This window comes from Anguilla rostrata, chromosome 15 (genome assembly GCF_018555375.3).
Source record: "Anguilla rostrata isolate EN2019 chromosome 15, ASM1855537v3, whole genome shotgun sequence".
NCBI lineage: Eukaryota > Metazoa > Chordata > Actinopteri > Anguilliformes > Anguillidae > Anguilla > Anguilla rostrata.
Genome location: NC_057947.1, coordinates 36685403 through 36698056, shown reverse-complemented (window position 1 = coordinate 36698056; position 12654 = coordinate 36685403). Strand labels below are relative to the sequence as shown.

Below are 12654 nucleotides of genomic sequence, written 5' to 3'. Positions count from 1 at the left end.
GTGCTCAGGGCTGGTCTGACCCTCAGCGTTTGCTAAGGAACTGAAGCAGCCGGTTTCTGTTGGGGAATCTGAGTGGTTTAGAGCTTTGTGTGTCAGAGGAAAGGGCCTTTACACCTGAGGCTTTTGGGAAAGGGCGTAAAGGTATTGAGCGTTTGACGGACGTGTGTGTGCAGCGATATCAGAGTCCTGCCTCTTCATTCTTACAGCCAGCATTACACGACTGTTTATTGACTTACAGCTTACCCTCAACTTATCCTCAGAGTTCAAAAACATATGTGAAATATTTGACCTGCTAATCTTTAAGATGTTTTTTGATCAGTTTGATCTTTCACAGGCAGTGTTTGGTGGCTCGTAGCTGGTCCTGCACAGAGCTTCGGTTGGGCGGGGGGGTGTGCGGGGGGCGGGGGGGGGGGGGCTGTAGAGCAGCCACTTCAGTGCTTACTCAGCAAAATGCCGCCATCATGCTCATGGGGTGGTTTGCTTGTCTCTGCTGCCCTCTAGTGGTCGTCCACAGTAAACTCTAATGCCCAGTTCAGACCAAAGATTTGCGACACGACCAGCTGCAACTGGCGACTGCAACTCTGCTGCAACTCCTCTCAGCAACATTCTAAATGGTTTTGTTGCGTCGCAAATCTTTGGTCTGAACTAGGCTTAAGAGATCCGGAAGAGCTTAATGCTGCTGGTAGGGATGTCACCATGCCAAAATGTTGGTAGTCGATGCCGATGCCAATACCACTGAAATTTCACAATTTTCTATACCTAATCTGATACCACGGTAAAAAAATAAATCCAGTGTACTTTAGAAAACACTCCTACATTAACCATAAGGTGTAATGTGTGATTAGAATGTTGTTAAGTGAACATTCTAACGCTGATGTCACAGAAAGCAGTGGAGTTCTGGAACACTGACTTGAAACATTCCAAACCTGCTCTTCAAAGGATTTTAAAAAGACATGAGAACGTATGACATAAATATAAGCCTTCAAAAATTTAACAGGTCACAGTAAACAGCAGCTTGTATCTCCTTAGTACTAAACCAAGGGTTATTCAAGTAAACAGTGTTGTGCTTGCATTGAGTCATACCTGTAGACAGAGTGTGTGCGTGAGCTGGACAGTGCATTTCTCTTGTTCTAATGACACCCCTTCTCTGCTGCAGTAGCCGACTGCTCTGTTTCAGAGGTTCTCTGGCTTCACACTGCAGTGCTCAGTGTGTTACTTTGGAAGCTCATGAGTGATGCACTGTGACCCATTCAGATGGAGTAAACCCAAGGGCCAGAGCTCCCAGCTCCCACACTAACAGCCTGCGCACAGGAAGTGATGTCACAGTCCGCTGACGTTTTCGTGGCCTGTAAGGCTGATCTCCTTCAGGTTTCACTTAAACAGCACAAGGAACGACTGAGTCTCATGCTAGCGAAACACCAAACAGCCTTGGTTCCTCTGTGGAGCTTTATTAGCACATGGGACTGGACACACGTCTGGTATAGTGCCATTTCATGAAGGTGTATTTCTACAACATTGGCCACATTAACATGTCATAATGTTCCAATATTATTGTACATGTGCCATGTAACCTGTGCTTTACCATGTGAACAGCTCATTCTGAAGTCTGTACAATACTCCAAATAGGAGTGCACATTGTTATTTTTTTGAATATGTAATATTTAAATTGTAAGCATTTTAGTTCATCTGTATTCTAACTACACAGAATGTCTTTCAGGAATATTGTCAACATTTGGAAGTACAATCATAGAAAAGCACATTTATGGCAGTTTCTGGCACTTTTTTCCAAATGACTGTTGAAAAGTTCTAGCAAATTTCCCTGTGAAGGGGAGCAGGGATATTAGCTCAGGAGTGTTTGCTGCCACCTGGTGGTGAGTCTGGAAACATGCTTTATGAGACCACATAAGCAGCCAGGTGAGATCAGTAGCAGATGAGATCAGTAACAGGCAGGTGAGATCAGGAGCAGGCGAGATCAGTAACAGGTAAGATTAATAACAGTCAGGTGAGATCAGGAGCAGGCGAGATCAGTAGCAGGTGAGATCAGTTACAGGTAAGATCAATAACAGTCAGGTGAGATCAGGAGCAGGCGAGATCAGTGTCAGTCAGGTGCAGCTGGCAGCGAGGACACCAGTTGTTTTGATGACATCATAATGGCTTTGAGAGAAAGAAATGGACCTGACAGCGTTTGTCATGTTGCTGGGACAACAGTCTTGCTAGATTTATTAGTCTGTCTTGAGAAACCAGTGATAGTTCAGCCGGCTGAACGGAGGTCTGGAGACGGCCGTCTAGTTTGTTGCTCGATGTTACAGACATGGACGTACAAGTAGTGAAGCGAAAATAATTGGGAAAGTAACGTCCCAGCATGCATTGAGCCGTGTGTATGAACACTGGACAAGGCCGAGTCGCCTGTGATTATGCCACGGCTGTAAGAGGTGCCCTTAGTGTCCTTTCTGTGAAGGTTTTGGGGCCTTCAGCAGCTGTGTGCAGCAGCAAGGTGATGTCAGTAGGTGGCGCTGTTTTCGGAGTAGTTTTTTCTGTGTACTTTCAGCTTATGGCCACTAGATGGCAGCATCAAGACACTTGAGTGCAGCGTTGCATTACATGTTCCCCATTTGGCAGTTGCTCTTATCTAGAGCAGCTCGCACAGATTGCATTATAAATACAACCCGTGTACACAGCTGGATATTTACTGACCCACCAAGATCCAGTCAATGCCCCACCCCCTCCACCTGTCACAGTCTGAGACTCTGACCCCTGGCAGTTACCATGGCAGCCAAACGCTGCTCTTCCTGAAATGAAATGAGCAGCGCTACAGACTAAATTATCAGGCCTGTGTGGAGCAGCGCTGCAGACTCTAAATGATCAGGCTGTGTGGAGCAGCGCTGCAGACTAAATGATCAGGCCTGTGTGGAGCAGCGCTGCAGACTAAATGATCAGGCCTGTGTGGAGCAGCGCTGCAGACTCTAAAGGATCAGGCCTGTGTGGCAGCGCTGCAGACTTAAATGATCAGGCCTGTGTGGACAGGCTGCAGACTCTAATGATCAGGCCTGTGTGGAGCACGCTGCAGACTCTAAATGATCAGGCCTGTGTGGAGCAGCGCTACAGATCTAAATGATCAGGCCTGTGTGGAGCAGCGCTGCAGACTCTAAATGATCCAGGCCTTGTGGAGCAGCGCTACAGACTAAATGATCAGGCCTGTGTGGAGCAGCGCTGCAGACTAAATGATCAGGCTGTGTGGAGCAGCGCTACAGACTAAATTATCAGGCCTGTGTGGAGCAGCGCTACAGACTAAATTATCAGGCCTGTGTGGAGCAGCACTGCAGACTAAATGATCAGGCTGTGTGGAGCAGCGCTGCAGACTAAATGATCAGGCCTGTGTGGAGCAGCGCTGCAGACTAAATGATCAGGCCTGTGTGGAGCAGCGCTGCAGACTCTAAATGATCAGGCCTGTGTGGAGCAGCGCTGCAGACTCTAAATGATCAGGCCTGTGTGGAGCAGCGCTGCAGACTAAATGATCAGGCTGTGTGGAGCAGCGCTGCAGACTAAATGATCAGGCCTGTGTGGAGCAGCGCTGCAGACTAAATGATCAGGCTGTGTGGAGCAGCGCTGCAGACTCTAAATGATCAGGCCTGTGTGGAGCAGCGCTGCAGACTAAATGATCAGGCTTGTGTGGAGCAGCGCTGCAGACTCTAAAGGATCAGGCCTGTGTGGAGCAGCGCTGCAGACTAAATGATCAGGCTGTGTGGAGCAGCGCTGCAGACTAAAGGATCAGGCCTGTGTGGAGCAGCGCTGCAGACTCTAAATGATCAGGCCTGTGTGGAGCAGCGCTGCAGACTAAATGATCAGGCCTGTGTGGAGCAGCGCTGCAGACTAAATGATCAGGCTGTGTGGAGCAGCGCTGCAGACTAAATGATCAGGCCTGTGTGAGCACGCTGCAGACTAAATGATCAGGCCTGTGTGGAGCAGCGCTACAGACTAAATTATCAGGCCTGTGTGGAGCAGCGCTACAGACTAAATTATCAGGCCTGTGTGGAGCAGCACTGCAGACTAAATGATCAGGCCTGTGTGGAGCAGCTGCAGCTTAAATGATCAGGCCTGTGTGGAGCAGCGCTGCAGACTAAATGATCAGGCCTGTGTGGAGCAGCGCTGCAGACTCTAAAGGATCAGGCCTGTGTGGAGCAGCGCTGCAGACTCTAAATGATCAGGCCTGTGTGGAGCAGCGCTGCAGACTAAATGATCAGGCCTGTGTGGAGCAGCGCTGCAGACTAATGATCAGGCCTGTGTGGAGCAGCGCTGCAGACTCTAAATGATCAGGCTTGTGTGGAGCAGCGCTGCAGACTAAATGATCAGGCTTGTGTGGAGCAGCGCTGCAGACTCTAAATGATCAGGCCTGTGTGGAGGAGTACTCAGCTGTTAGAGTAGGAAGGCGTGTAATGATCAGTGATTGAGCTCAGCACAGAGTGTGTTGTGCAGGGTGTGTTAGGACAGTGTGTAGTACTGGGTGTGTTAAGGGTGTGTGGTGCTGGTTGTGTAATACAGGGTGTGTTAGGACAGTGTAGTGCTGGGTGTGTAGTACAGGGTGTGTTAAGGGTGTGTAGTGCTGGTTGTGTAATACAGGGTGTGTTAGGACAGTGTGTAGTACAGGGTGTGTAGTACAGGGTGTGGTGCTGGCTGTGTAGTGCAGGTGTGTAGTGCTGGGTGTGTTATTTTGTGTGTAGTACAGGGTGTGTAGTGCAGAGCGTATATAGTACAGGGTGTGTTATCTTGTATGTAGTACAGGGTGTGTTGTGCTGGGTGTGTAGTGCAATGTGTGTAGTGCAGTGTGTGTTATTTTGTGTGTAGTGCAGGGTGTGTAGTGGTTTTCTTATGGCTAATTGTATGTTACTTGCTTCTTTTCATGTGCTTCCTGGCTGGCTCTGGATGCTCTCTGAAGGTAAGATCAGTTCGGCTGAATGACGTGCTTATTATGAGGGTGTATATTTTACCACTGGTGTGAATTCAGAAGATGAGGAGAATGAAATATGAAGTGTGGGTTTGGTGCTTTTGACCCTGTCCCGTGTCTCCTTTATTCTGTTTACTTGTACCAACAAACATTTATAAAAAATAAACATGTACCGTGTGTATGAGCAGTTTATCCCGTATCTGTGTGTCTGAGCATTTTATCTCATATCTGTGTGTATGAGCAGTTTATCCTATATCTGTGTGTGTGAGCAGTCTGTCCCATATCTGTGTGTATGAGCAGTTTATCCCATATCTGTGTGTATGAGCAGTTTATCCCATGTCTGTGTGTATGAGCAGTTTATCCCATATCTGTGTGTATGAGCAGTTTAATCGCATATCTGTGTGTATGAGCAGTTTATCCCATATCTGTGTGTATGAGCAGTTTATCCCATATCTGTGTGTATGAGCAGTTTATCCCATATCTGTGTGTATGAGCAGTTTATCCCATATCTGTGTGTATGAGCAGTTTATCCCATATCTGTGTGTATGAGCAGTTTATCCCATATCTGTGTGTATGAGCAGTTTATCCCGTATCTGTGTGTATGAGCAGTTTATCCCATATCTGTGTGTATGAGCAGTTTATCCCATATCTGTGTGTACGAGCAGTTTATCCCATATCTGTGTGTATGAGCAGTTTATCCCATATCTGTGTGTATGAGCAGTTTATCCCATATCTGTGTGTGTGAGCAGTTTATCCCATATCTGTGTGTGTGAGCAGTTTATCCCATATCTGTGTGTACGAGCAGTTTATCCCATATCTGTGTGTATGAGCAGTTTATCCCATATCTGTGTGTATGCACGGGTGGCAGAGGGAATCCCCGTGTATGTTAGGGAGGGGCTGTCGGTGATGACGTAACTTATGTAACTGTCTTATGTAACCGTGAATCAAACACAGCCTGGTATTCCCTTCCTGTTATTAAGTGTGTCATGTTCTGTTGTGTAGTCTTAGGTAGTTGCAGTGATGAGGAAAGCACTGATGCATTGTGGGGGAAGATTAAGCTTTGAACGCTTGGTTTAGGTGCTTGATGGTGCTGCTCTGTACTCTGGTGTGCCTTTACCCCCCCCGTAGAGCTCCTAGCCGCTGACTGCAGTGCTTCTTCATTCCTGATTGGCAAATATAGGTCACCTTTTTTAATCCAAGTAGCATATTGCAATTTTCCACCTTTTTCATTTGGAAACTAGCCAAAGTGCATGCGGGTATATACCATTCCTGCATGTATTTTATTGAGCCCTGTTTTGTTTTGAGATGTGGGTGGAATTAGCCGGACTGGCCGGGGCTGCTCGGTATAAGGTTCTGTTAGGGTACCAGGTTGGGGTCCTGGTGGGTGTGGTTCTGTTAGGGTACCAGGTTGGGGTCCTGGTGGGTGGGGTTCTGTTAGGGTACCAGGTTGGGGTCCTGGTGGGTGGGGTTCTGTTAGGGTACCAGGTTGGGGTCCTGGTGGGTGTGGTTCTGTTAGGGTTCCAGGTTGGGGTCCTGGTGGGTGTGGTTCTGTTAGGGTACCAGGTTGGGGTCCTGGTGGGTGGGGTTCTGTTAGGGTACCAGGTTGGGGTCCTGGTGGGTGGGGTTCTGTTAGGGTTCCAGGTTGGGGTCCTGGTGGGTGTGGTTCTGTTAGGGTACCAGGTTGGGGTCCTGGTGGGTGTGGTTCTGTTAGGGTACCAGGTTGGGGTCCTGGTGGGTGGGGTTCTGTTAGGGTACCAGGTTGGGGTCCCGGTGGGTGTGGTTCTTGTCAGTTTTGGGATGCTCTTGCGTGGTGTTTGCTGGCAGCAGCCTGAGTCGGGGGGGAAAGGAAGGGGCGATGTGACGAGGTCTCTGTGGGACGTCCCGTCTCCGTCTCTGAGTGCCAGCATCGTAGAGCCCCCGCCAGCCAGATCAATCCGGTTCAGTTACAGGCCTGGGAGTTTGGGGGGGCGGGGGGACAGAGGGAGCTCTGACCCAGTTTACCTGTATACAGTACACAGCTAGGCTGTAAACCGTGCTAAGCTAGCTGAGCTTATACACAGCTAGGCTGACTGTGCGCATACACAGTTAGGCTATGAGCATATACGCAGCTAGGCTAACTGAGCTTACACTCTGTTAAGCTAACTGAGCATATACTCTGCTAGGCTAACTGTGTATATACTGTGTTAGGCTAACTGAGCGTATACCATGCTAAGCTAACTGAGCTTATGCGCCGCAAGGCTAACTGACCATATACACCGCCAGGCTAAATGAGCGCATGCACTGCTAGGCTAACTGAGCACATACACTGCTAGGCTGACTAAACGTATGAACTGCCAGGCTAAATGAGCGTATGCATGCTCAGCTAACTGATTATATCTCCCACTAAGCTAACTGAGTATATACTCGGCTAGGCTAAATGAGCACATGCACTGCTAGGCTAACTGAGTATATCCCCCACTAAGCTAATTGAGTATATACTCTGCTAGGCTAACTGAGCATATGTGCCACTAAGCTAATTGAGTATATACTCTGCTAGGCTAACTGAGCATATGTGCCACTAAGCTAATTGAGTATATACTCTGCTAGGCTAACTGAGCATATATGCCACTAAGCTAATTGAGTATATACTCTGCTAGGCTAACTGAGCATATATGCCACTAAGCTAATTGAGTATATACTTTGCTAGGCTAACTGAGCATATATGCCACTAAGCTAATTGAGTATATACTCTGCTAGGCTAACTGAGCATATATGCCACTAAGCTAATTGAGTATATACTCTGCTAGGCTAACTGAGCATATATGCCACTAAGCTAATTGAGTATATACTCTGCTAGGCTAACTGAGCATATGTGCCACTAAGCTAATTGAGTATATACTCTGCTAGGCTAACTGAGCATATGTGCCACTAGGCTGACTGTATGCACCGCTAGGCCAACTGATTGTATAAACCGTTTGTGTAATGGTTTTTCTCTCTCTCTCTCTGCTTCTCTCGCTCTGTGAAGGCCTTCACTCTGCTGAGTGAATCTGCAGTCGTGTCTGTTTCTGCTGTCAGGCAGGAGTGTTTACGCTGTGGCCAGTGCGCTCGATTAGCACGGCTCAGTCTCGCTCCTAATCAGAAGCAGAGAGGAAGTGGCAGGAGTTCCTCTTTGGGGAGGGGGTTGTGTTTCAGTCCCTGGCCCAGCTCTGTGCACAGTGACCCTGCGCCACTGAGCCCTAATGCCAGAACGAGGCCTTGCAGAGTCCGTGGCCCGCTGTCGCAGGGTTCCGAGTGCGAGCACGTGCACAGAGCGCTGTTCAGCATGGAGGGAAATGGCTGCTGCAGGAAGAGCAGGCCACGCTCCTGCCAGCGCTGCACAGGGAACCAGTCCGTCCGATGGAGTATGAAACTGCTTTGGTGGCTGATTACCCTGAGCCCAGCGCGCGAGTCATGCGAGTTGTAGGAGAGAGCTCCTTCCTGAGGGATGCTGGGATGAGAGGGAGAGAGCTCCTTCCTGAGGGATGCTGGGATGAGAGGGAGAGAGCTCCTTCCTGAGGGATGGTGGGATGAGAGGGGAAGGAGCTGTGTGTTTTCCCTGAGCTTACTCTGCGTTGAGGGGCTGGGGAGCTGGGAGGGTGGGGGGGGAGCCTGCAGGCCGGGCGAGGGTCTTAACTATGGGTCTGGATAAGAGATTTAAAACGTGCCCTATAACTAACAGGGACCACCTTAACTATGGGTCTGGATAAGAGCTGTGCAGTGCCAGTGGCTGGGGCTGGGGGAGCCGGCCACGTCTCTGTGGCGTGTGGCGGTGCGGGAGGCTCAGCCTGTCCTGCTGTAACAAAGGGCCCTAAAGAGGGGACGGGGGGGGGGCGTGTGTGAAATGTGCGTCTCGCTGCCATATGGTGTGCTTATATAAGGAAGCATATGTGCGCACACGCTGACCCGCGGCAGCCAATCACGTTCCGCCTGGATGGATGTGGATTAGAAAGGGCTGTGCAGCCCCACCTAGAGGGTCACGTCCCGTTACCCCGTCCCAGAGCGGGGCGTCCCTGCCCCAGACCGTACCTGAGCACAGGTGAGTGACTCCTCAGGAGGATCCCTGTTTGGGTCAGTGTGCTGGGGGGAGGGTGTGGGTGCTACGTACAGCAGGGCGGGTTCTCTGGCGAGAGGAGCGCTCTATCAGTGTAGTGCTGAAGCCCCGCCCCCAGCCCAAGCCCCGCCCTCACCTGCCCCCACTCCCCCGGGCCCTGTGGCACAGCGCAAACCGGATCCCGCCAGTCTACACTCGACACAAACCATCTGAGAACTAGGGCAGAGCAGCGTGGGTTGAGAGAGAGAGTGAGCGAGAGGGTGGGGGAGAGAGAGAGAGAGAGCAGAGGAGAGAGAGGGAGACAGAGAGACAGAGAGAAGGAGAGAGAGAGAGGGAGACAGAGAGGGAGACAGAGAGAAGGAGAGCGGATGTAGGGTGTTGGCGGGAGTGGCGCTGCTAAAAGGCGGGGGGAAATCGAGCTCCTCTCTTACGACGTGTAATGTAATGTAACGACGTGAAACGACCAGAGCTGCACCAGAGCCCCACACACACCCCACACACGCCGCACCACCGCTTACCACAGTGCTGCACAGAGCCCCCACACACACTGCACCATCGCTTACTCACAGTGCTGCACCAGAGCCCCACACACCGCACATCGTACCTCACAGTGCTGCACCAGAGCCCCCACACACGCCGCACCACCGCTTACCTCACAGTGCTGCACCAGAGCCCCCACACACTCCCCCACACACACCGCACCACCGCTTACCTCACAGTGCTGCACCAGAGCCCCCACACACTCCTCCACACACACTGCACCATCGCTTACCTCACAGTGCTGCACCAGAGCCCCCACACACACCGCACCATCACTTACCTCACAGTGAAAAGACCAGAGCTGCACCAGAGCCACCACACACTCCCCCACACACGCCACACCATCACTTACCTCACAGTGAAACGACCAGAGCTGCACCAGAGCTGATCATGCCCCCACACACGCCCCCACACACACCCCCACATGAGATCTGGAGCGGTTGGGCAGTGTGGTGGGTGAGATCTGGAACAGGGCAGTGTGGTGGGTGAGATCTGGAGCGGTTGGGCAGTGTGGTGGGTGAGATCTGGAGCGGTTGGGCAGTGTGGTGGGTGAGATCTGGAACAGGGCAGTGTGGTGGGTGAGATCTGGAACAGGGCAGTGTGGTGGGTGAGATCTGACAGAAGTGCCTCTGTGGAGCAGTGAAACGCGATCTCCATGGAGACCGGGAAGCCCTGGGATCTCGGGGGGCTGGATCTCGCCACGAAACGGCTTCATTCAGCGGCGAACGGGGCAGAGCGCAGACTCAGCCCAACACGCACGTACACAGTGCTGCCAGAGCCCACACACTCCCACACACCGCACCACGTACCTCACAGTGCTGCACAGAGCCCACACACGCACATCGCTACCTCACAGTGCTGCACCGAGGCCCACACACCGAACCACCGCTACCTCACTGTGCTGCACGAGCCAACCGCGCACCATGCTTTCCTCCAGTGCCGCACCATCGCTACCTCACAGTGCTGCACCAGAGCCCACATCCTCCACACGCTGCACACCGCTTACTCACGTGTGCACAGAGCCACACCAGCACCATCGCTACCTCACGTGAACGACCAGAGCTGCCAGAGTGTCATGCCGACGCCACACCACCCAGTGAGATCTGGAGCGGTTGGGCAGTGTGGTGGGTGAGATCTGGAACAGGGCAGTGTGGTGGGTGAGATCTGGAGCGGTTGGGCAGTGTGGTGGGTGAGATCTGGAACAGGGCAGTGTGGTGGGTGAGAGCTTTTTGTCTTGGTGGAGCCCCGCCCTTAGGGGGCAGACTAAAGGAGGCGTGTCACTGTCCCCTCCCCCCTTCCAGCTCAGTTGCACCTGTTAGTCATTTCCAGCGTGTTAGAGATGCATGTTTCATGTTTCATGAACATCATGTTCCAGAAGAGTGAATGATATTTACAGTTTAGGGCTTTTCTAAATACTTGAATGAACTGTCGTTATTTTAATGTTTTTAGTCCAGTACTACCAAGTAAACTGTGTGTGTGCGTGTGCGTGTGCGTGTGTGTGTATGTGCGTGTGTGTGTGTGTATGTGTGCGTGTGCGTGTGTATGTGTATGTGTGCGTGTGCGTGTGTGTGTGTGTGCGCGCGTGCGTGTGTGTGTGTGTGCGCGTGTGTGTGCGTGTGCGTGTGTGTGTATGTGTGCTGTGTGTGTATGTGTGCGTGTGTGTGTGTGTGTGCGCGTGCGTGTGTGTGTATGTGTGCGTGTGTATGTGCGTGTTTGTGTGTGTATGTGTGCGCGTGTGTGTGTGCGTCTGTGTGTGTGCATGTGCTGTGTGTGTTGTGTGTGGCGTGTGTGTGTGCAAGTGCGTGTGTGTGTATGTGTGCGGTGTGTGTGTATGTGTGTGTGTGCGTGTGTTTTGCGTTGTGCTGTGTGTGTGTGTGTGTGTGTGTGCATGTGGTGTGTGTGTATGTGTGCGCTGTGTGTGTGTGTGTGCGTGTGTGCTGCGTGGTGTGTGTGCGTGTGTGTGTCGTGTGCGTGTGCGTGTGCGTGTGTGGTGTGTATGCGTGTGTGTGTGTGTGTGTGTATGTGTGCGCGTGTGTGTGTGTGCGTGTGTGGTGCGTGGTGCGTGTTGGTGTGTGCGTGGTGTGTGTGTGTGTGTCTGTGGTGCGTGTGTGCGTGGTGCGTGTGTGTATGTGTGCCGCGTGTGTGTGTGTGTGTGTGCACGTGTGGGGTGTGTGTGTGCGTGTGTGTGTGTGTGTGTGTGTGTGTGCGTGTGTGTGTGTGTGTGTGTGTGTGCGTGTGTGTGTGTGTGTGTGTGCACGTGTGTGTGTGTGTGTGTGTGTGTGTGTGCGTGTGTGTGTGTATGTGTGTGTGTGTGTGCGTGTGTGTGTGTGTGTGTGCGTGTGCGTGCGTGTGTGTGTGTGTGTGTGTGTGTGTGTGTGTGTGTGTGTGTGTGTGTGTGTGTGTGTGTGTGTATGTGTGTGTGTGTGTATGTGTGCGCGCGTGTGTGTGTGTGTGTGTGTGTGTGTGTTGTGCGTGTACGTGTATGTGTGTGTGCGTGTGTGTGTGTGTGTATGTGTGTGTGTGCGTGTGTGTGTGTGCGTGTGTATATGTGTGTGTGTGTGTGCGTGCTCTTAAGTAGAGGCTCAGGTCCGCAGCGTTAGGCCGCAGTGAGAGAGTTAAATGCAGGAGGGCCCAGTCAACATGGCGGCTGTTTAAATGAGCAGAGATCAGCCTCTCTCGCCAAACTGGATCCTGCAGCGGCGGCAGTAAGGGCCCGGGGCCTGTACAGTTCCAGCTCCGCCACGGAACTGAGACAGCCCTCCCCTCAGGGGCCACATCTGTGCGCTCTCTGCAAAAACAGCACCGCATTAACCGCCCAATCTGTGCCTCGCACCTCCCGCTCTCAGCGCTGCGTCTCTGGGGCCGGTCTTAACACCCCCCGCACCCCCACCACCATAGTTACCCAGAGCGATCGACCGCCAGAATGTTTCTCAGGTCTTTAATCTGAGGCTAGTGTTTGTGTGAAAGCTTGCTCTTTGTGACGTTGGTCTTTTAAGGGTAGTGTTTGTGTGAAAGCTTGCTCTTAATGAAGTCGGTCTTTTAAGGGTAGTGTTTGTGTGAAAGCTTGCTCTTTGTGACGTTGGTCTTTTAAGGGTAGTGTTTG

General features: G+C 51.6%; 1 protein-coding gene across 8 annotated transcripts in view; it reads left to right on the top strand.

Annotated features, from left to right (window-relative positions):
• Window positions 1-12654, top strand: part of LOC135240466 (TSC22 domain family protein 1-like) — a 40091-nt gene that overhangs the window by 16254 nt on the left and 11183 nt on the right. Inside the window, exon 2 of one of the 8 annotated variants that reach the window (XM_064309938.1) lies at window positions 4934-5198. The exons of the other annotated variants lie outside the window; for them this stretch is intronic. Within the exon in view, the coding sequence (XP_064166008.1) occupies window positions 4934-4937 (4 nt within the window). The 3' untranslated portion in view covers window positions 4938-5198. Of the gene's footprint in view, window positions 1-4933; window positions 5199-12654 lie in introns of those variants that run through there. 8 annotated transcript variants of the gene reach the window in all.